Source organism: Bos indicus, chromosome 26 (assembly GCF_029378745.1).
Source record: "Bos indicus isolate NIAB-ARS_2022 breed Sahiwal x Tharparkar chromosome 26, NIAB-ARS_B.indTharparkar_mat_pri_1.0, whole genome shotgun sequence".
Taxonomy (NCBI): domain Eukaryota; kingdom Metazoa; phylum Chordata; class Mammalia; order Artiodactyla; family Bovidae; genus Bos; species Bos indicus.
This window is the reverse complement of record NC_091785.1, coordinates 9,977,345-10,000,000: the sequence shown is the minus strand read 5'-3', so window position 1 is coordinate 10,000,000 and position 22,656 is coordinate 9,977,345. Positions and strand designations below refer to the sequence as shown.

Genomic DNA, 22,656 nt, shown 5'->3' with positions numbered 1-22,656 from the left:
GGTGGCAAAAATATTTATTTCAGCACAAATTTCGGTGTCTGTTGGGGGAATGGTGACTTCTGTAGCTTTTAATTGCAGGTATTTCATTTGCTGCGCTTAGTTGCTCAGTCATGTCTGACTCTTTGCAGCTCCGTGGACTGTAAACTGCCAGGCTTCTCTCTCCATGGGGGTTGTCCAGGCAAGAATACTACAGTGGGTTACTATGTCCTCCTCCAGGGGTTCTTTCCAATCCAGGGATCAAACCCAGGTCTCCAACATTGCAGGTGGATTCTTTACCATCTAAGCCACCAGGAAAGCCTAAGAATACTAGAGTGGGTAGCCTATCCCTTCTCCAGGGGAGCTTCCTGACCCAGGAATTGAACCTGCATTGCAGGTGGAATGTATACTATCTGAGAGGCTTGTCAATCTCAATGTTATATTAATAGTATGTGATGATGCTGCTGTTCTTACTAATATCAGCTTTTAGTGTCTCGACTCCCCACCCAAAAATGTAAACTAAAAGAAATGTAGTGTCCACTTCACACTCATTAGGATGACTATTTAAAAAAAAAATAAAATGCCAAGTGTTTGGCAAGGATGTGGAGAAATTAGAACCTTTGTGCATTGCTGGTAGGAATGAAAAAATGGTGCAGCCACTATGGAAAATGATCTGGTGATTGAGCAATAACTTAAACATACAATTATCACATGAATCAGCATTTTCACTTCTGGGTGTATCCCCAAGAAGAAGTGAGAGCAGAGACTTAAACAGGTAAATTGTACACCCACGTTCCTAGCAGCATTACAATATCCAAAAGGTGAAAGAATCAACAAATCTGGTATATACACACAATAGAATATTATGTGGGTTTAAAAAAGAAGAAAATTCTGACACCTGTTGCAACGTGGATGAAGCTTGAAGACATCATGTTAAGTGAAATAAGCCTTTTACAAAAGGACACATCGTATAATTCCACTTATGTGAAGTACCTAGAGTGGTCAAATTCATAGGAAGAGAAATAGAATGGTGGTTGGACTTCCCCAATAGCCCAGTTGGTAAAGAATCTGCCTGTGATGCAGGAGACCCTGGTTTGATTCCTGGGTTGGGAAGATCCACTGGAGAAGGATAGGCTACTCACTCCAGTATTCTTGGGCTTGCCTTGTGGCTCAGCTGGTAAAGAATCTACCTGCAATGTGGGAGACCTGGGTTCAATCCCTGGGTTGGGAAGATCCCCTGAGAAGGAAAAGGCTACCCACTCCTGTATTCAAACTTGGAGAATTCCATGAACTGTATAGTCCATGGGGTAACGACTAAGCGACTTTCACTTGGCAGGGGCTGGGGCAAGTGGGAAGTGGGGAGTCAGGAATTAGTGTCTCCATGCCTATGGGGTTTCAATTTGGGAAGATAAAAAAGTTCTAGTGATCAGTGGTGGTCATGTTTACAGAACAGTGTAAATATACTTAATGCCAGAGAACTATATACACTTAAGACAGGCTTAAAAGGTAAAATTTTTATTATATACATTTTACCACAATAAAACAAAGCCAAAAAACTGCTGTGCCTATACGCAGGAATAATCCACCACTGTTCCTAGGGTTTTAATATAAGAATTAGTCAGTACTTTGAGAGAAGTCAACTCTGTTATCCTTTCTAAAGCTGTTCTTACCACAACTCAGAGGTCAAAACAAAAATATTTTCTAGGGGTGCCTTATGTTTGTATAGCACTTTGTATTTGAAGAAGACTTTTATGTATCCAAACCCATTTAATCCTCATGACAGCCTTATAAGGTAAGTAGTATTACTCCCTTCTAATTGATGGAAGAAAGTGGAGCCTAAGAGATTAAGTTGTCCAAGACCACCAGGCTATTAAAGATGCAAAGGTTCAAATAGTTATCTTCTGACTGAAGTCACTGATCTCCTAACATACAGAAATAGTTGTCAACTTACTATGAACTTTACATTTAAAATGCCAAAAGCAAAGTGGTATGCTTGTTAAACTAAATAAAGAAAAGAAAAAGAAAGATAACATCATTACCTTCTCAGTGACCACGGAATAATGATTACACTGAATTTACGCTCTGAATCCTATTAACATATTTGTGGTTTTTTTATGATACTGGAGTTCCAGGCCTTGGTCACGTTTAAACTCTGGTTGGCTGTTTGTATTTTTGCACTTTAGCTTCTGAAAATACCCTTGAATTTAGGGAACGAGGGCCTCTTCCTTAAAAGTCATTGTCTGAGGTTGCAGGTATTCAAATTTTAATTGAAATTCTGAAAAATTTTTATCTGATTCCAATAAAAACAAGTAGTCAGGTTGTTCTCTCATTGTTATGCAAAAACGGTTTCATTTTTAGTCTTAAATTTCCTTTTTTATTACTCTCCTTGGAGTGGATGGCTAATGTAAATGGGAGAAACCTGGCAATGCGCCATCACTACTCTTAACAATTTTATGAGCTCCCCGCTAGAACAAATGTCTGGGTCAGTGCAACCTCACGCACACAGCTCAAGTTCCTCTCCCTTTGAAGCCTGCCATAGATAAGTCAACTCAGAACCTCAACTCTCTTGCTTCCGAATGCTGACCCAGTAGCCTTCTCTGTCTCTAGGAAGATTTGGTACCTCACGGAAGGCGGGTGTCATTGCCAGTCCCTTCTGTGTATAAGCCTTCCTGAATATATTAAACTGAAACATAGGTAACACCCCCTGAGACAATATGCAATAGGTTTCTCACTGTTGGTTGTATCTAGTGAAAGGATTTTGAGATTTTACACTCCTGTGTGGTATCAGTAAAGCTGACCCCAAGAGGTGAAGCATTGCATGTTCAAAGAGAGGGTCCCCCTCTATCCTCTTTCAAGTTGTTCCAGCCGCTGTGAGGTGAAACTGGACAATCTTCTTACCATTCATTGCACTTACAGCACAGATTCTGAAGTCAGCTCTCCCAGTCTGGTATATCTTGAAATGTGTGGAAGCATGCCACTTTATAGCGCTCACAGCATTTTGGGTCTCTCTTCCATTTTTCTGTAAAAGTCGTAAGCCAGAGTGTAATGGGGAAATGAAGTACTTTAACAACAACCGCAGAAGAATAGCTCACATCTTCATTTGAGCAACATCAGGCAAACTTCCCCCTTGGAAGTATCTAACTAATTACTTTTATTTCCATAACTTACATATTTAAGAACCTCTTCTGTACCAGAAACAGTGCTAAACACTTCACACACATTATGTCTTTTAATCCAGACCACAGAGCAGCACAGTAGATACTAACTTATTCTCATTCTACACAGAGACACACAAAGTAAAGAGGCTGAGTGCATACAAAGCAAGAAATTGTCTTGTGTAAAGCAAGAAATGTGTCTCTGTGTAAAATTACTTTTTTTGAGAAATATTTTATAAACCTATCTCAAAGAGATTGTTATCTTTTATAACAACTCTAAAAAGAGCTTTATACTCCCAATTGAAAGACTTTTCAGAATCAGTCTTCCCAACCCCCATCAATAACTTATACATTTTAGTATTTTCTTCTTTCAGCAGGGGGTGGCACCAACTTTCATATTATTATTTCATGTGTTTCATATCTATTTTGTTTTCTCTCAGCTTTTCTCTTCTGCATGATTTAAACAAATAATAAAAGCAGGAAATCCTGGTTAACATTCCTTCCAAGGTTGTATTCTCTGATGCCTCAGCCACTTTGTTTTCAGTGTCAAACTCTTCGATTTCCTGTATTCTACCAAAGAGTGAAAGATGTGAAGCACTTACTGTTTGTCATTGTGAAAATATAGCAAAAAAAAAAAAAATTTCAGTGGTAGACAAAAATGAGAAGTAGCTCTATGTTATGAATAAAGCAGACATTATTTTTAATGCTGCCTAAAAGATGAAGACCATTATGAAGTCAAGCTTGTATGCAGAAAGAAGCTTAGATTTTTTAAAGACATTTTATTCTGGTATTTATATAATTTCAACAAGGCATTTTGCAATCCATTTAACATAAAATTAAGAAGATGAACATCTACTTTGCTCTCAGAATTTAAAGTGAATAAAGGTTATGTATGGCCTTCCCTGGTGCCTCAGGTCAATCAGGAAGATCCCCTGGAGAAGGGAATGGCAACAACCCACTCCAGTATTCTTGCCTGGGAAATCCCCTGGACAGAGAAGCTTGGTGGGCTACTGTCCAAGGGATTGCAAAGAGTCAGACACAACTGAGCAACTACCACTTTTTCAGACTCTATATAAGAAATGGTTCTGGGCTTCGCTGGTGGCTCAGTGGTAAATAACCCACCTGCTACTGCAGAAGACGCGGGTTCCATTCCTGATCTGGGTTGATCCCACACTCAGCGGAGCAACTAAGTCCGTGCCTGTGCTCTGTAGCACAGGAGCTGCAGCTACTGAAGTCCACGTACCCTAGAGCTCAGTGCTCTGCAACAGGAGAAGCTGCTGCAATAGGAAGCCCGCACGCCGTAACTAGAGGGTAGTCCCAGCCCAAGGCACTAGAGGAAAACCTGTGCGGCAGCAAAGACCCAGCACAGCCAATAAATAAATAAGTAAAATTTTTAAAAAAAGAAAAAAGAAATGGTTCTTGCCCTGATGAGCTTGTGTTAGTGGATGAGAAAGATACAAGTAAATTTAATTACACCCAAGGAAGTGTGTATTAGGTCCTTTTGCTTTCCTTCAGGTTCTTTAACAAGACCTGAAAATTTATTCTCTAAAATACGTCTTGAAACCAACACAGCATTGTGAAGCAATTATCCTCCAATTAAAAAAAATAAATAAAATATGCCTTGAATCTGTCCTTCTCTTCAGTAAAACGTGATTTGGAGTTTCAGAACTAGCCTAATTTTATGCTTCAAAGTTTAGATTCTGTTTTCCTTTCATTTATTGTCTGATTATTGTGATCAATTCTAAATCTGGACTGAAAGGCTGAGAGACACTTCCATATTACTCACTTCAAGATACATCTTTATGTTCCTCTTCTACTAGAGTCATCAGAAATCGGACCTTCCCTTGTGATTCACACCACTGTCCCATTTGGAGTTACACATTTGGAACACAGCACTGAGGATGTGCAGGAGTTAATCTTCAAGCAGCTGGAAAACATTGTGCCTGGTTTGCCTCAGCCAGTAGCTACCAAATGCCAGAAATGGAGACATTCACAGGTAATCAGAGAACCCAGCGGTATGAGCACAGTTTTCTTAATCAGATCTGACTTTACTTTTTCTCATATTTTGCCACTCTCTAGTACTCTTGCCTGGACAATCCCATGGATGGAGGAGCCTGGTAGGCTGCAGTCCATGGGGTCATGAAGAGTGGGACACGATTGAGCGACTTCACTTTCACTTTTCACTTTCATGCATTGGAGAAGGAAATGGCAATGCACTCCAGCGTTCTTGCCTGGAGAATCCCAGGGACGGGGAAGCCTGGTGGGCTGCCATCTATGGGGTCGCACAGAGTCGGACACGACTGAAGCAGCAGCAGCAGCAGTGAAAGAAATTAACATGTGATCTTGGGAGCAAATATGCATTTTCCTAATAGAGAAGTTTACATGCAAGTTTTTATTATCCTGTTATTTCTCAATAAGAGATACATATAATTTTCCCCAATGTTATGTTCAAATTCTAGCATCTAGACTTATGTAACCTGAAAATCTGGGGTTTCTTATGCAGGCAAGGCAGGTTATATATCAAAATGCAGCTGTTTCTCTGAGGTTTTTCTAAATCAGTACTGTGGTTATATAGAAACCACTATAACCTCCCAAATTTTTTGCAATATGTCAAATTAACCTTGTAAGTATATTTTGCTACCACAATTTTCATTTTTATTAAGTTCCCACTTTGGTTTTGACTGCTGCCAGTAGAGCTGTTTGGGAGAGAGAAATGAATACCTGAACAGATCAGGTATGAATGATGAATGAAAAATGAATAGATCAGCTAGTTGAGCTGTTTTTTCAGGATTAGATAAACCTGCTGATTGGTCTACTAGTTCAAACTTTAAAAACTCTTTATACTAAGTAACTGCTGACTTTTCTGAAAATCCTCTGTATATTCCAACACAAGTTTCTGAGTATTCATAGAAAAAGTATTGATCTGTAAACTCAGTTGTGAAGTCGTTTGAGGACAGTGGAGCAGAAGGAAAAGGAAGCAGTGACTTGCCTATTTTTTCCTAAGATTTCTTAGCACATTGATTACCTGATTTATCAGCACTATTTGTTACTAGAGCTGTGAACCCTTTAGAAAAACTGGTTGGGAGAAATCGCAACAGATTTTGTATATTTTAAAGGACTTTCCGAAATCAGAGGAAATGGTAAATTACTTCCTAAAATATTGCAGCAGTTCTATGTGTTTACCCATATCGTCTCAAGTTAAATTATACAGTGAAACTTTCAGGAAAATATTTACTTAAACACATCATGGTCACTTTAGAAGACTTCTTCCTTTTAAAACAACTTTTTCAAATCTCAATAGCCAATGTCTTTAAATGATATTTAACTTAATCTTAGGTTGGTCTGAAAAAGAAAACACGGAAATAATCTTGTTGATATAATTTGAAGCTAGATATTTTACATAGCAAGTGAAGTGAAGTGAAGTTGCTCAGTACTGTCCGACTCTTTGCAACACCATGGACTATACAGTCCATGGAATTCTCCAGGTCAGGATACTGGAGTGGGTAGCCTTTCCCTTCTACAGGGGATCTTCCCAACCGAGGGATCAAACCCAGGTCTCCTGCACTGCAGGTGGATTCTTTATCAGCTGAGCCACAAGAGGGGAGCCTTACTTCCGCCTGTCATAACCTTCCTTCCCCCAGAATTCTTTGGTAGATTCCTTTATGAGGCAGTATTGCTTGCCCCTCTAATAAAACCTCTGGGGAGAGCACCAGCCCTTTAAGGCTCAAGCTACTTTCTAGAAGTGACTGCTTTCTGAAAGAGATAAGGGAGTATTTTGTGTAGAGTCCATTTTATGTTTCCTTGATGTGGCTTTCCAGGCCTTCTGCTGCCTCTAATGTCTTATATCCACAGTGGCAGGGGGCAGGGGAGGGGGGTGGGGTGGCGTGGGGCAGGGCAGTGAAAGATGGTTGTTCATTTATTCATTTGTTTACTCATTTATTCCATGAGCATATAACAAATGCCTACTGCTGCTGCTGCTAAGTCGCTTCAGTTGTGTCCGACTCTGTGTGACCCCATAGACAGCAGCCCACTAGGCTCCTCTGTCCCTGGGATTCTCCAGGCAAGAATACTGGAGTGGGTTGCCATTTCCTTCTCTAATGCATGAAAGTGAAAAGTAAAAGTGAAGTCTCTTAGTCATGCCTGACTCTTAGCGACCCCATGGACTGCAGCCTACCAGGCTCCTCTGTCCATGGGATTTTCCAGGCAAGAGTACTGGAGTGGGGTGCCATTGCCTAGGTCACATCTAATACTCTGTCCATGGAATCCTAGAGACTAATCTTTGCTGAAAGCCTTCTCCTAAGACACTAAATCAAATTTTTTGCCTTAAGTAGGACAGCACTGCTTTCGGGCGGGTGCTGCTATTAAGGAAGGAGGCAGATGAAGAAAGAAGGTGTGTTGGAAAGACTTGCAGGGCTGCTCTGTGCCTCCCATTTGGGGTTTGAATAAAACACATGAGTAGGTGGTTCAGACAAACACAGCAAAGCAGTGGCAGATTTTTCGCGATTCTCAGTTCCTCCCCTTTGCAGCTATTTGCCTTACATCATTTAAATGTGTACCCAGTTAATATACATTGATGCCTAAGCTGTGATACATTGAATTAAGATTTCTGTAACAAGGATGATATATTAATCCTCTCAGCAGAAGAGTAATAACTGAAAACAACTTCCATGTACATTGACAGGGGACACTTAATCAGTCTGATAACCCTAATCCTCTCACCACTGTTATTCACTGTGCTTGCCTTTGTTTCAGAGTCTATCATGATGCCTTTTCCAAACTACTCTAGTTTTATACATTTACTATAAAAGTATGATTTGCTTGTGAGTTTAACTCTAACTTTCCCCCCTATTTCTGTAGTTTCTGAATATTTCAGTGCCTTTTTTGTCATGTCTCACGTTCATGGATTACTCTTTTGTAAAAAAATAAAATAAAATAATCACTGAATGCATTTCAAACACCATGGACATCAAGAGAGGAATTTAGGGGTAGGGAAAAAGGAGAGTCAGGTGGTAAATGAATGCTTTGGCAAAAATAAATGGATTTGGACTAGCCTATTAAACTCTTGCTGTAAAATTAGAATTGTTCTCTTCTGTAGTTCCATTTCTTCACTTGGTCTTTTGCCCTGAGTCTGTACTTTCTCTCTGCTCAGTGTGAGCCCTTTTATATTCTTTAAGAAGAATCATGAACTCTTTAAGAACCTCATCAAAGCCATGAATATGAAGATGCACAGCCTTTCAAAATACACATGCACACATAAACACAAAGTTGCGTCTAATTATGAAGATTTACAAGCAACCTAAAATGCCTCCCACAAATCCAGCATTAAGAACACCTGCTCTAAATGTTATTCTCCTATAACCCAAATAAATCAAGAATCCCTCATAGCCCAGTCTTGTGTTCTAGTCAAAGAAACAAAATTCAGCAACCTAAAGGAATGTAAAATAATTATCATCTTTACTAGTGTCTTTTATAGATCTTTAAAGATACCCAAAATTCATTATCCTTAGCAGCACTTTTTGAAGTTTCTTTTCTCATTCCTTGTGTATGCCACTTCTACAAGCTCCTTCAAAACTTTTTGCACCTTAACTCTAGTTTTCCACAGAGTTTTCCAATTATCAGCCATGTGGGCTTTTCTTTTTTCTTTCCTTTCTTCAGCCTTCCACTCACATCCCTCATTTTTGACTCCATGTTTTCCCCCCTCCTAGACAGGAAAATCTAAGAACTTGTCAGTGCAAATTCCCCATTTTGGCTTCCTCAGGCCTTCCCCAGTTGCTTACCTTGGTTGGCATAGTACTGCCCAGGAGTTGGAAGGAATAAAAGAGGGCATAGGTGACAATTTAAGGCCAGAATTTTTCTTAAGAGGTTTGCGTTTGGTGGGACAGGGTGGTGGGGTGTGTATACACAGCAGAGCCTGAAATCACCTACATATTTACATTATTCCATTATGAGATTAATTTCTGACCAGTAGCTGTGTCTTATTTCAGTGTTGGAAGGTCAGGTAGTAATTGATAGTTCCATTTTTTTTTTTCTCTCTTACACAGTTTCTGTCATATCTGCCTCCCTGCCTTCTCTTTGGTAGGGTGAAACTGAAAAGCAGTGACTGATTGATTGTATGAATATACCAAGACTATAAATTCAAACGAGTGTCCCTTTCAACATAGTCAGTCACCCTAATAAGCCATACCCTTATTGCAGCCAGATTGGGCATCTCCTTAAAATCCTGACACTTATTCTTCAGCATGTACTCAGTTCAATCAGGTCTTTGAAAGGTGAGCTTGAATTTAATGTTTCAGAAACAACTCAAGTCATTTGGACATATATCTTTTTAGTAAAGTAGATGGGCAATCTTGACAATTTTCTTTAATGTTTTTATATAACTAAAGAGATATAACTGCTTGCATTTATTTGTGTTAATGTGTCCAGTAAGCTGATTCTAAAAGCTCCTACCCTAAAAGATGTTGGCCAGTGTATCACTACAGATTTAATCATATGGCCTTCTAGGATAAGTGCTTTGAAAGACAAAAGTCAGTTGTATTTATCAGTTAAAGTACATTAGGTGTGTTGTTGGATAATTTATTTAATGTGGGGTGATTATGACTTTGGGCTTTGGAGGCAGACTTCAGTTCAAACTTCAGCTGTCCCTGTGGCTTTGAGTAAGCTAAACTATAACTCCAAGCCCATCTGTAAATGGTACAACCGAACCTCCCTCGTAGGAAGAGAATGACCCCTCATAGTGGTCAGAATGAAAGGAGAGAACACAGTAGAAAACATTTACTGTAACACTAGTACAAGGCAAGTTCTCCATCATTGCTAAATAAGAATAGCAAAAGGAAGAGGAAGAGAGGAGGTGGGTGAAGGGGATTCTATGGTATTTCTTAGTAGATGAGCTCTGTGTGTCCCTTGCTCTTTTCTGGTACCTGTCTTCATGCATGCTGCTGCACTTCTTGTTTTTTCTTACTCTCTTGTCTTTTCAGAGTCTCTGTCTTTTCTCTTCTCTTTTTCACACACACACATATTTCTGGACAAGGATATTTCAGGGCTGACTCAACTCCAGGGGCTATGATGCTAAGACATACCGTAGGGACTATTAACATCAGAACAAGGTGATATAAAAGTGATGGATCCCTGTGGACACAAGGAACTCTTGTCAGTTTTTTTCAGCTTATAGGTTTTTCAGTTTTGTGCCATTCATTCCTAAACTAACTTACACATTGTCCAGTGTCTGGTAATTTAACACAATTTATACCATGAGTTAAATTTTCCTGGCATGAAATTATGGCCTCAAGAGTACTCTTGCTTCTGTGCATAAGTTTATGGTAAGCCATGGAGAGCTGAAACAGGACCTTTGGGATTGGTAGGCTATGGCATGATCCAGTCTGCCAAGAGCAGGAAATCTAACAGGTGTCAGTCCTAATTATTCCACTGAGTAATCTCTGACCTCTTTCTCACTGGTACAGAACTAACCCATTGCTTCACTTTATTACGAGGTAGCTACGAATGTATGAGATCATCAGCTGACAAATTCTGATCCTTGAATTAGGGATGTTCAGTCACAGTTTAATTGGCATTTATATGGGCAGATATTTCCCCTTTTCATAAAATCTCACATTATATGAGCTATTAAATGTTTTAACACATGTAAGTTTAATTAAATCACTTTTTTCAAATGCTCATGGCAGGAACTTACCCTGCCATGTAGTCAGCATCACACTTTTTCAGAAAAACTAATTATTTTGAACAGCAGTACTTTGTAGGAAACTTTAAAAATGAATCTGTATCATTTTTCTTGGACAAATGCAATATATATTCATCTGCACCCAGTATTACTACTGGAAACTGAATGATGGATGTTATTATATATGGCTCTGTTCCATAAAGGGAAGTCCACTTGGCCTGTGCATAGTAGACCTCAGTATTATTCTCTGAACTAACAAACTGAACTAAAAATTTCAGTTGACAAAAGCTATTTATACCCACATTAGAAATTAGTAATATATATTCAGCTTTTCATTTAGCTGACATTTATTGAGTTTCTTGGGCTTCCCTTGTGGCTCAGCTGGTAAAGAATCTGCCTGCAATGTGAGAAACCTAGGTTCTATCCCTGGGTTGGGAAGATCCCCTGGAGAAAGGAAAGGCTACCCACTCCAGTATTCTGACCTGGCGAATTCCATGGACTATATAGTTCATGGGGTCACAAAGAGTTGGACATGATTGAATGACTTTCAACAATGTCAGCAATTGGTTTCTACTGTATGCCAGACATTATACTGGATTCTATAGACTCAAAGACAGCTCCGTTCATTCAAAGACTTTCCCATATAATCAGCAAGACTGACCAATAAGCAGATAATCATTGTATGGTGCATTTTCTTCTAAGAAAAGGAAAAACAATGTATTGTGTGAACACAGAGCAGATTTGAGGAGAAAATGGTAGTAAATACCTTCTTAGAAGAAAATGTCACCTGAGCTAAATCCTACAAGATGAAGCCAGAGAGGCAAAGGAAATGATATTGGAATGATGTTCTAAAAATGTGTACACTTTCCCAGTTCCAAGACAGTACAGGACACATTCTTGCTTTTTACCTTGATCTTGCCTTAAAGAGATGGGAATACCAGACCACCTGACCTGCCTCTTGAGAAATCTGTATGCAGGTCAGGAAGCAACAGTTAGAACTGGACATGGAACAACAGACTGGTTCCAAATAGGAAAAGGAGTACGTTAAGGCTGTGTATTGTCACCCTGCTTATTTAACTTATATGCAGAGTACATCATGAGAAACGCTGGACTAGATGAAGCACAAGCTGGAATCAAGATTGCTGGGAGAAATATCAATAACCTCAGATATGCAGATGACACCACCCTTATGCCGAAAGTGAAGGACTAAAGAGCCTCTTGATGAAAGTGAAAGAGGAGAGTGAAAAAGTTGGCTTAAAACTCAACATTCAGAAAACAAAGATCATGGCATCTGGTCCCATCACTTCATGGGAAATAGATGGGGAAACAGTGGAAACAGTGCCAGACTTTATTTTGGGGGCTCCAAAATCATTGCAGATGGTGACGGTAGGCATGAAATTAAGACACTTGCTCCTTTGAAGAAAAGTTATGACCAACCCAGACAACATATTAAGCACTTTGCCAACAAAGGTCCATCTAATCAAAGCTATGGTTTTTCCAGTAGTCACGTATGGATGTGAGAGTTTGACTATAAAGAAAGCTGAGCACCAAAGAATTGATGCTTTTGAATTGTGGTGTTGAAGAAGACTCTTGAGAGTCCCTTGGTCTGCAAGGAGATCCAACCAGTCCATCCTAAAGGAGATCAGTCCTGGGTATTCATTGGAAGGACTGATGCTGAAGCTGAAACTCCAATACTTTGGCCACCCATGCGAAGAGCTGACTCATTTGAAAAGACCCTGATGCTGAGAAAGCTTGAGGGCAGGAGGAGAAGGGGACGACAGAGGATGAGATGGTTGGATGGCATCACTGACTCAATGGACATGAGTTGGAGTAAACTCCAGAAGTTGGTGATGGACAGAGAGGCCTGGCATGCTGCAGTCCATGGTATCACGAAGAGTCGTACACGACAGCGACTAAACTGAACTGCCATCAACTGTTATAACATTCATATAAACTATGACAGTCTGCATTATCATTTTATTAGTGTACATGCATAATCATTCTCTCCCTCTCTTTCTCAAATACCATTTATCAATCCCCTACTCTGTGTGTAACTCACTTCATCTCCACCCCATGGAGGTTTTTCAGTTCAGTTCAGTCGCTCAGTTGTGTCCGACTCTTTGCAACCCCATGAATCGCAGCTCGCCAGGCCTCCCTGTCCATCACCAACTTCTGGAGTTCACTCAAACTCACATCCATCGAGTCGGTTATGCCATCCAGCCATCTCATCCTCTGTCGTACCCCTTTCCTCCTGCCCCCAGTCCCTCCCAGCATCAGAGTCTTTACTCCTTCCCAATTGCAAAGGTCAGAAAGTTAAGAAGTTGAGAGCACAGAGCCCTTTATGAGGCTCTTCCACTAGGAAGTGGCAAAAATGAAATTCCAACACAGGTCTACTTAAAAGTTAGTGTTTTTTAGGACAGCCAGAAGAAGCAAGAAGAACCACAGTCTCACAGCAGCTAGAATGAAAACCACATCACGGAAAGGTAATCAGAATGAAAAAGCAGAGAGTCATGTTCCAGATGAAGGGACAAGTAAAAACCCCAGAAAAACAACTAAGTGAAGTGAAGATAGGCAATCTTCCAGAAAAAGAAGAATTCAGAATAGTTATAGTAAAGATGATCCAGGATCTTGGAAGAAGAATGGAAAAGATGCAAGAAATGTTTACCAAAGACCTAGGAAAAACTAAAGAACAAACAAACAGATGAGCAGTGCACTAGAAGGAATCAATAGCAGAATAACTGAGGCAGAAGAGTGGGTGAGTGACCTGGAAGACAGAATGGTGGAGATCACTACTGCAGAACAGAATATAGAAAAACAATGAAAAAAATGAAGACAGCCTAAAAGTTAGTGTTTTTAAACACTCGCTCTACTACTGGTAATTTAGATCTGGCTTTCTTCCAATTATGACACATTTTTTTATGCCATCATTCTGTTGGCTGAGGTCAGAAATAATAATAGTTAACATTTATACTCTGAGTTTAGAAAGTAATTTTATGCTTGTTTTCATTTGATCTTCACAACAGTTCTGACAGATCAGAAAGTAAATATTTCTATCTTTGTTTAAATGAGGAAACTGAAGTTCAAATTGATAGTTTTGCCTAACACAATGCAATGAGTGAACAGAAAAATAGAAATTGAACATGTCACTTTAGGTAAAAACGTTCAAGGTTCACACTGTATACAAAAATTAACTAAAAATAGATCATAGACCATATAAAACATTATAAAACATCAAACTATGAAACTTCTAGATAAAAACATAGGAGAAAATCTTAATGATCTTTGGTTTGGCAAACATTTCTTAGCATACACAAAGCACAAAGCATAAAGAATAAATTGATAAATTATGCTTTATCAAAACTTAAAATGCTTTGAAAGATACTGTTAAGGAAATGACAAAACAAGCTGCAGACTTGGAGAAAATGTTTGCAAAAACATATATCTGATAAGAGATTGGTATCCAGAATATATAAAGAATTCTCACAAGTTAGAAATTAGAAAACAAATGGCCCTGTTATTTAAAGCTGGGCAAAATATTTGAAAGGCTACTTCATTGAAGAAGAGGTGTGAATTTAACCATGGAGGCATAAGAGTTCTGCGTGAAAACTACAAAGCATTGTTGAAAGAAATTAAAGAAGGCTTAAATAAATAAAAACCATCCCAAGTTCATAGATCATAAAACTCAGTATTTTTAAATGGCAGTATTACCATAAGTGATCTACAAATTTATTACAGTCTCTATCAAAATCCCTGGAGACGTAAATGACACCCCAGTATTCTTGCCTGGAAAACTTCATGGACAGAGGAGCCTAACAGGCTACAGTCCATGAGGTTGCAAGAATTGGATACAACTTAGCAACTAAGCCACTACCAAAATCCCAATGGCCTTTGCAGAAATGGAAAAGCTAATCCAAAAATTCATACAGAGTTGCAAGGGACCCCAAATAGCCAAGACAGTCTTGAAAAAGAATAAAGCTGGAGGATTCACACTTTCTGATTTCCAAACTTGCTATTACACAAAGCTACCATAATTAAAGTATTGTAATAATATAAGAATAGCCATATAAATCAATGGAATAGAATTGAGAGCCCAAAAATGCTATACCTGTGATGAGCTGATTTCTGACAATGTTCCTAAAAACATTCAATGGGAAACAAATAGTCTCTTCAACATATTGTGCTGGAACAACAGGATATCCAAATATGAAAGAATGAAGTTAGATCCTTACCTCACACCACATGCAAAATCCACCTAATATGGATTGAAAACATAATTATACAAACTAAAATCATAAAAGTCTTATAAGAAAACATAGGGGTAAATCTTTATGACTGTATCTGACAGTGATTTCTTAGATATAACACCAAAATCATAATAAGAAAAACAAGTAGAAAATTTGGACTTCATCAAAATTGAAACTGTGTGTGCATAGAAGGATTAGCAAGGAAGTGAAAAGACAGTTCATAGGACAGGAGAAAATATTTGTAAATCACTTATCTGAGAAGTGTCTACTATCCAGAATATACAAAGAACTCAATAACTTAACAACAAAAAGTCAAACAGTCCTATTGAAAATGGGCAAAGGACTTGAATAGACATTTCTCCCTCCCAAAAATATAAATAGCCAATGAGCACATCAAAAGACATCCCATATCCTTAGTAATTGTTGTTGTTCTTGTTGTTTAGTCACTAAATCATGTTCGACTCTTGCAGCCCCATGGACTGGAGGCTACCAGGCTACTCTATCCATGGGATTTTCCAGGCAAGAGTCCTGAAGTGGGTTGCCATTTCCTTCTCCAGGGGTTCTTCCTGACCCAGGGATCAAACCTGTGTCTCCTGCATTGGCAGGCAGATTCTTTACTGCTGAGTTAGGGAAATGCAAATTAAAACCAAATGAGATACCATTTCACATCCACTATGATGGCTATATATTTTTTTAAACAGAAAACTAAGTTTTGGTGAAGATGCAGAGAAAATGGAGTAGTTATACCTTGCTGATGGGAATATAAAATGGTTTAGCTACTGTGTAAAACAGTTTAGCAGTTCCTCAATAAAATAAATGTAAAATTATAATTTGATCAAGCTATTCCAATCCTAGGTATATACCCCAAAGAACTGAGAACATGTGTTCAAATAAAACCGTGTGCACGATATTCACAGCAGCATTATTCAGAATAGCCAAAGGTAGAAACAACCCAAATGTCCATCAACTGATGAATGGAAAAACAAAGTGTGGTTTACCCCTAAGATGGAATATCATTCAGCTGTGAAAAGCAGTGAAGTTGGTACGTGCTTCAGCATGGATGAACCGTGAAAATATTAGACTGAGTGAAAGAAACCAGACATGAAGGTCTCTTCTTGAATGATTCCATATATGTGAAATATCCAGAAGAGGCAAATTCATAGAGACAGAAAACAGGTTAACGTTTGCCAGTGGCTATTACTAATGCTAAATTTCTTGTTATATATTTTAAACCCACAAACCAAGGAAGAGATATGGATGACAAGCAAGCACACAAAAATATCATTACTGGTAAACATCACTGGTCCTTGGGGATATGCAAAGTAAATGACAATGAGATACCCTGACACACCTACTGCTGCTGCTGCTGCTAAGTCGCTTCAGTCGTGTCCGACTCTGTGCGACCCCATGGACTACAGCCTACCAGGCTCCTCCATCCATGGGATTTTCCAGGCAAGAGTATTGGAGTGGGGTGCCATTGCCTTCTCCAATGCATGAAAGTGAAAAGTGAAAGGGAAGTCGCTCAGTCATGTCCGACTCTTAGCGACCCCATGGACTGCAGCCTACCAGGCTCCTCCATCCATGGGATTTTCCAGGCAAGAGTACCGGAGTGGGGTGCCATTGCCTTCTCCACACCTAGTAGAATGCCTCATATCAAAAACTCTGAAGATACCAAATACTGGCACGGATGTGGTGATTCTCACAGATCACCATGGGAGTGCAGCATGGCATAGCCCTTTAGGAAGACAGTTTCACTGTTCCTTACAAAGTTAAATATACACTTACCATATGACCCAGAAACTCCACTTTGAGGAATTAACCCAAGAGAAATGAAGTCATAAATCTACATCAAAACATATATAGACAAGAATTTATAGCAACTTTATTAATAAGAGTCCCAGACTGGAAACACCCCAAATAGCCATCACCTGGTAAATGAGCAAACTGTCGCACATCCATAAGTGCAAAACTACTCTGTAATAACATGCAACGGACTACTAATATCTGCAGCGGCATGCGTGAGTCTCAGAAGTATTATCTGAGTGAAAAAAGTCAGAATCAAAGGCCACATACTATATTATTCTAAATATTTGTGGGACTTTCTGGAATGGACAAAGCTGTAGGAACAGAACACTGTTGCCGGGGCTCTGATTGGCCGGATGGTGTTAGCCACAAAGAGGCACAGGCGAATTAGGTGGAAACTGATGAGAACATTCTCTGTAGTGTTTTATAGAGGTAGTTACACAACTCGGTATATTGTCACAACTTATACAACAGTACACATAAAAAGGGTGAATTTTACTGTATTGTGAATTATACCTCAATTCAGTTGACTTTAAAATCCACTTGTTTCTTTATCCTCAGCTATTGTCTTAGGAGCACGAGCGTTGAACCTTTTATTTTCACCGTATTAAAAGTAGAAAGAAGGTTGTTTTCTAGATGCAAAAGTCAAAATGGCTGCAGTATTTTCCCCATAATTGCTCAACCCCAAAAAATAGGCTGTGGGATTTATTCAGCATGAATGAGAACCAGAGAGAAATTATGGTCATACTTCTGGGTTGTCAAGAAAAAGAAGAAGGAGAAGAGGATGGGAGAAGGGATGGAGGATTGAATTAGTTGGAAATTAAGCAGTTATTAATTTAAATGGAGGAGAAGTGGTGATTAGGTTCAGTTGAGTAGGAAAGATGATTTTAAGTTTCTCAACTCAAAACTGAAAGCATTCTGGGCCCTCTGCATCCTAGGAACCGAAGCAATGGGATCATTTGAGAGAGAGCAATGCAGCATTTCTATTTAGATGAAACAAAAGGATGCAAGTCCATTAAATCGCCTTGTAACTTGGAACTGGTTTGTCTATCCTCACACCTTACACAGCACTCAGCAACTACTACAAACACAGCAGATATTTGAAGAGCTAATGAATGAATGTACTAAAACTTGCTGAAGGACAAAATAATTTTCTATTAAATTAAAAACTCTAAAGGGAAATGTACCACGACTGTTGTTTTGTCTATTATTACTGCTACAGTACTAGAGAAAACAGTATCTCATTCTTTATTGTGTGCTTGTTCTGAACAAGTCCTCGTCAAAATAGACTGCTCCAGTGTTTTCAGGACTTTAAAAGTCAGAATAGATCTGAAAGGATTCAATGTAGACTTCAGCAATTGAATATACAATTTCAGCAAAGTATGTCCTTTGCAGTTTGAGCGCACTAAAGCTGCAGCATGGATCATATAATTGATTTGTGGCACATTCTGCCTGCATCTACCCAATGGTTTATTAAAACAGAATAGACAAATACCAATAAAGAGAAAAGCTCCACTGAGAATTGACCAAACCACATCACTTTCTTCACACCTAGAGTATTCCAACCAATAGTAATTTTACAGCAGCTCTCTGTGTACCAGATACAGAGCTCTGTAGCCAGAATCCCAAAATACAAGCAAGACTTTCCCTAAAGCACAACAAAGAAACGGGTTTATGAAATCACCATTAAATATAATAGAACACTGGAGAGATGAGTAGAACACAGGCAAGATGAGATGATGCACATAACACATAAGAACCAATTAAAAATGTACCATCTCTGCAGGAATTCACCGTGTTGATAAAGCTCTTTATGAATATTAAGTACTAGAGCATAGTATAAGATAGATCTGAGAGCCTGAAACACCAGTGGCCAAAAGAGGTACAATATTTTTTAAGGAAATGCATATAAAAATAGATTAAATGGTGTATCAGCACCCTGAATTTATCATCATTTTCCCAGTTCTGAGTATCACTTATCTTCCGTACTATGCAGTATATGGTTAGAAATAATTCTTATCAACACTTTTCTTAAGAATATAACAGATATATCCCATATGTCTGCAATATCTGGCTGCGCCACAAAAAATCTGCACATGGAGAGCTGATTCTCCTAAGAAAGAATTTTTAAAAGATTTTAAAAAAAAATTAGATAAAAATTGGCTAGGTCATCCAGAAAAAAATGTAGCTTTTTTTTTTTTCCTCTATGACATCTATAGCTTTTAAGAATGTATTTACCATCTCATGAGGGAAAAAAAATATCTAAAGGGTTGTTTAGACTTTATGTCTGTGCAGGCTCACTGCAGTTTAGCTCTAAACTATGATAATAGCGTGGATTGGTCACTGTGGTCTCCATCTTTTTAAATAAAGGCAAACATCTATATATCCCATTATACACACATAAAGACATTCACACATGCACACTCAGCTAGTTCCATTCTACATCCCTTTCAAAGTATTTTTTATGCAATGGCATTTTATAAGATGAGGGTGAATCATCTGGGTAAGAAACCACCTTTGCTACCTCTTTGAAATTCAGACTGATTCACGTGTTCCTTGTGCCTTTGCCTGGACTCTGCAAAAAGTGAGCTAGCGGTAGAGAATTCAGCTTTCTGGAAGTTTCAACCTAAGTGTTAGCACAAAGATTGCAGACATCAGAATACTTGTTTCCTGGACAATGAAGTTGCTCAAGGACAGAGTTAGAATGGGGAGGTGCGATGACATAGAACGTAAAAGAGAAACTCAGAGACTGAGAAACCAAGGGAAATTATTTTCATAAAGGAAAAATCTCCACCATATTTAAAAGACCACCTGAGCACTGAGAATTTAAATCTTTCAAAATTTGAATTAGGTTTTTGTTGGCCCGTGCGTGTAGAGCCTTTGAGCAATTTTGAATTCAACACCATGTACAAAGAAGATGTAAATGGAGATGCTGGAAACACAAAAATGAATAAAACACAGTCCCCACAGCTCTCTATTTCTGAGGACTCAGAAGACTTTTTAAACATCAGATATCTCTTACCAAATTGTAATTTGGTGAGTTAAGTGTAGAGGAATCAACATTTTACTGCCTTTTTATCAAACCCCAGAGGAACTTTAAAAAAGAGAGAGAAAAAAGGATAAACGTATTACATTTTTAATTTGGCCAATAGAAAACATTCTGTACTGTTAAAATGAAGTCTGTATTTCGATTTTCATTTCTCAGATGTCCCTTTCCTGTATCACAGAAATTTACTTAGGGGGTCAATAGTATTTTTCACTATTGGCATAACACTGAAGTCTCATCTTTTTCAGAGTACCTGGACTAGCTTCCCATCTATAAATATGTAAACAAGCATTTCCATTGACATCAGTGTAAGTTATGGTCTCGCCTTCATTTATTTACGTTTCTCTCTGTTTTTGTAAACAGGCATATGATAAATGTTTATAATCAATGCCTTGGGAATATGGTAAGAATTGAGAGATGTTAACAGAGAATCGATACAAACCACATTTACCTTCTAGGTGCTTACAATTTGAATTTATTCCGCATTTGTTTAAATCTTCCTCCCCCAGTTCCTGCTTTGCCCCACACCTTTTATGGTTACTCCCTGAATATTTCACTTCAGATAAACAAACAAACAATGTTTTACCCAGATTCTAGGTCTATCCTGATTAGTATTTGTATCATAGGGAGGTTGTGCAAGTTTCTGGGAAATAAGTTTTACACAAGGTTTTATTCCATCTGTTAAAATTACTCATCCACTCAGCAAGTCCAAACTAAGGTTGTCCAGTGTTCACTTGAGAGTATTGATGGTTTTTGAAACTGACCTTTGCTGCCCCCCAGCACCCCTTTTATGGGAAACATTCCTCAGGCTGACAGAGACTCTGCTCCGAGCCACATCAAGCACCTCGCCCCAGAGCACTGGCTCCAAGCGTGTTTATTCCATGGACCAGTAAACTTCTTCTGAGTACTTTGGGAACCAGTATAATATTGCTATCTTTTTATCCTGCAGTTAAGAATTTAAAAAGCAAAACATAGCTATAGGAATTTAATGACAATAATAACCCTCCCCCCAAAATATGTAGTAAAGATAGAACCTCATAACAATTTATAAATAGAATACATTTTGCTCTATGAAAAAGTTCACAATTCTCCTTATTTTTCTCTTATTGCCATAGATTGACTTTTGGGAACCACTACCTTTGAGCATTGCATAGGGGCTATAAAAGAATAAGTTAACCAAATATTCAATTTCTGCTGTTTATGTACCATGGCAGGGGTTCAGGTTGACACTGGCAACAGAGCAGAGGAAATGAGGAAATGTATGAATCAACTCCATACCATCTCAGGCCTCCTAGCTATTCCTGTTACCAGTGTGGTCAGCACCTCACACACACAATGGGCAGGGGAAATGCCAACACAAGGATATCATTACTCGGAGTCTGCCCCAATCAAGTTAGCCTACAACTAGAACACAGTAAGATTCTCTTGACATCCAAGGACAGTTTAAGGAGTCACCCTCACACATCGAAATTGATTAAAAATCAATTAAAAGATACAGTGTGTGTATCAAAAACACAGGTGATGGTTTAGTCTCCATCTGCTGTCAAAATTCAGGCTTACCCAAGTTAAATAAAGCGACCCTTAGGAACATAGAGTAACATAAGAAAGCAATAAAATTACCTACAGTCCTTTATAACTCCAGAGGGTTTTTTAATATAAATTCTTTCAAATGCAATTGAGAAATAGATCAGTAGCATCACAGGGAAATCATATTGGTTTTGCACATGTTGATGTTTTCAAGTGATTGGGGTATGTTTTCTCACAAGCAAACAGAAAGTCTCAGAAAATATGGAAAACCTTAAGAAAAAAACTGAAAATCTCCAGAAGTATCTTCCTTTAGTTCTATAGTGGCAGCTACAGTGACCTTAAGAACCACTGGATTTTGCACTGTTATGCTTTTCAGCAAAAGTGGGAGTACTGATGGAAAAACCACAAAGACATTTCCCCTTTGCTAAAATGATGGACTAATGAAGAAGGCTGTATCCTGGAGATTTTTTTTTTTTTTTTTGCGGGATTCTCTTTATTTATTTATTTAAATTTTATTTTATTTTTAAACTTTACATAATTGTATTAGTTTTGCCAAATAATTTTGGTCAAACTGGTCTCTTTTAGAAGCAACTTCCCTTCAGGACCTACATCTCAAAGGAGGAAACATAAGCCCCAGAGTTCAGGATGCATAAATGTGCCAAGACTCAGAGTCTGGGAGAATGTTCATATTGCTAGCCACTTCACTTGATTGTTTTTGTTAGTGCTTTCAGTGGTTAGGTTCTGAGCTGGCTATGCCAACCTATTTTCCTACAAGCCCTGATACTAGTAATGCACAGTTTTATAGAAGTATGGTTGTGTAGTTTTCTACAACTATCTTGCAGTCAAAATATCTGTATTTTATTTTCACATGGCAGTCAAAGCCCTGATGTGACCCACGAAAGGGCAATGGTCTAGGAGGTTACTGGAAGGTTATTAGAAGGAATTGGAATTGAACTTCCAACATTATTAGAGGAAACGGCTCCTGATGTGACTCTCATTCTTGGCACTGAAGTATCTCTGCTTTGGACAAAGACAGCGCATCGGACTCTCCTGGCTTAACGGGAAAAGAGGGAAAAAAAACAGTAAAGAATATTTAATTCTCTTATTTGTAATTACATGTTTACTCTGTAATCTTCTAATCCAGAATTGGTATATAGGATTCCTCTCGAGTGCCAAATTCAATTGACTGGTAGTGGCTGCCTGAAGCAATGAAGTGAGAAGGATGCTGAA

The 22,656-nt window shown here is 38.6% G+C and overlaps 1 protein-coding gene across 2 annotated transcripts in view; it reads left to right on the top strand.

The window, feature by feature from the left end:
- Nucleotides 1-22,656, top strand: part of RNLS (renalase, FAD dependent amine oxidase) — a 276,260-nt gene that overhangs the window by 244,037 nt on the left and 9,567 nt on the right. For both annotated transcript variants that reach the window (XM_019952914.2, XM_019952915.2), the window contains exon 6: nucleotides 4,952-5,127. In XM_019952914.2, coding sequence (XP_019808473.2) covers nucleotides 4,952-5,127 — 176 coding nt within the window. The remainder of the gene's footprint in view (nucleotides 1-4,951; nucleotides 5,128-22,656) is intronic.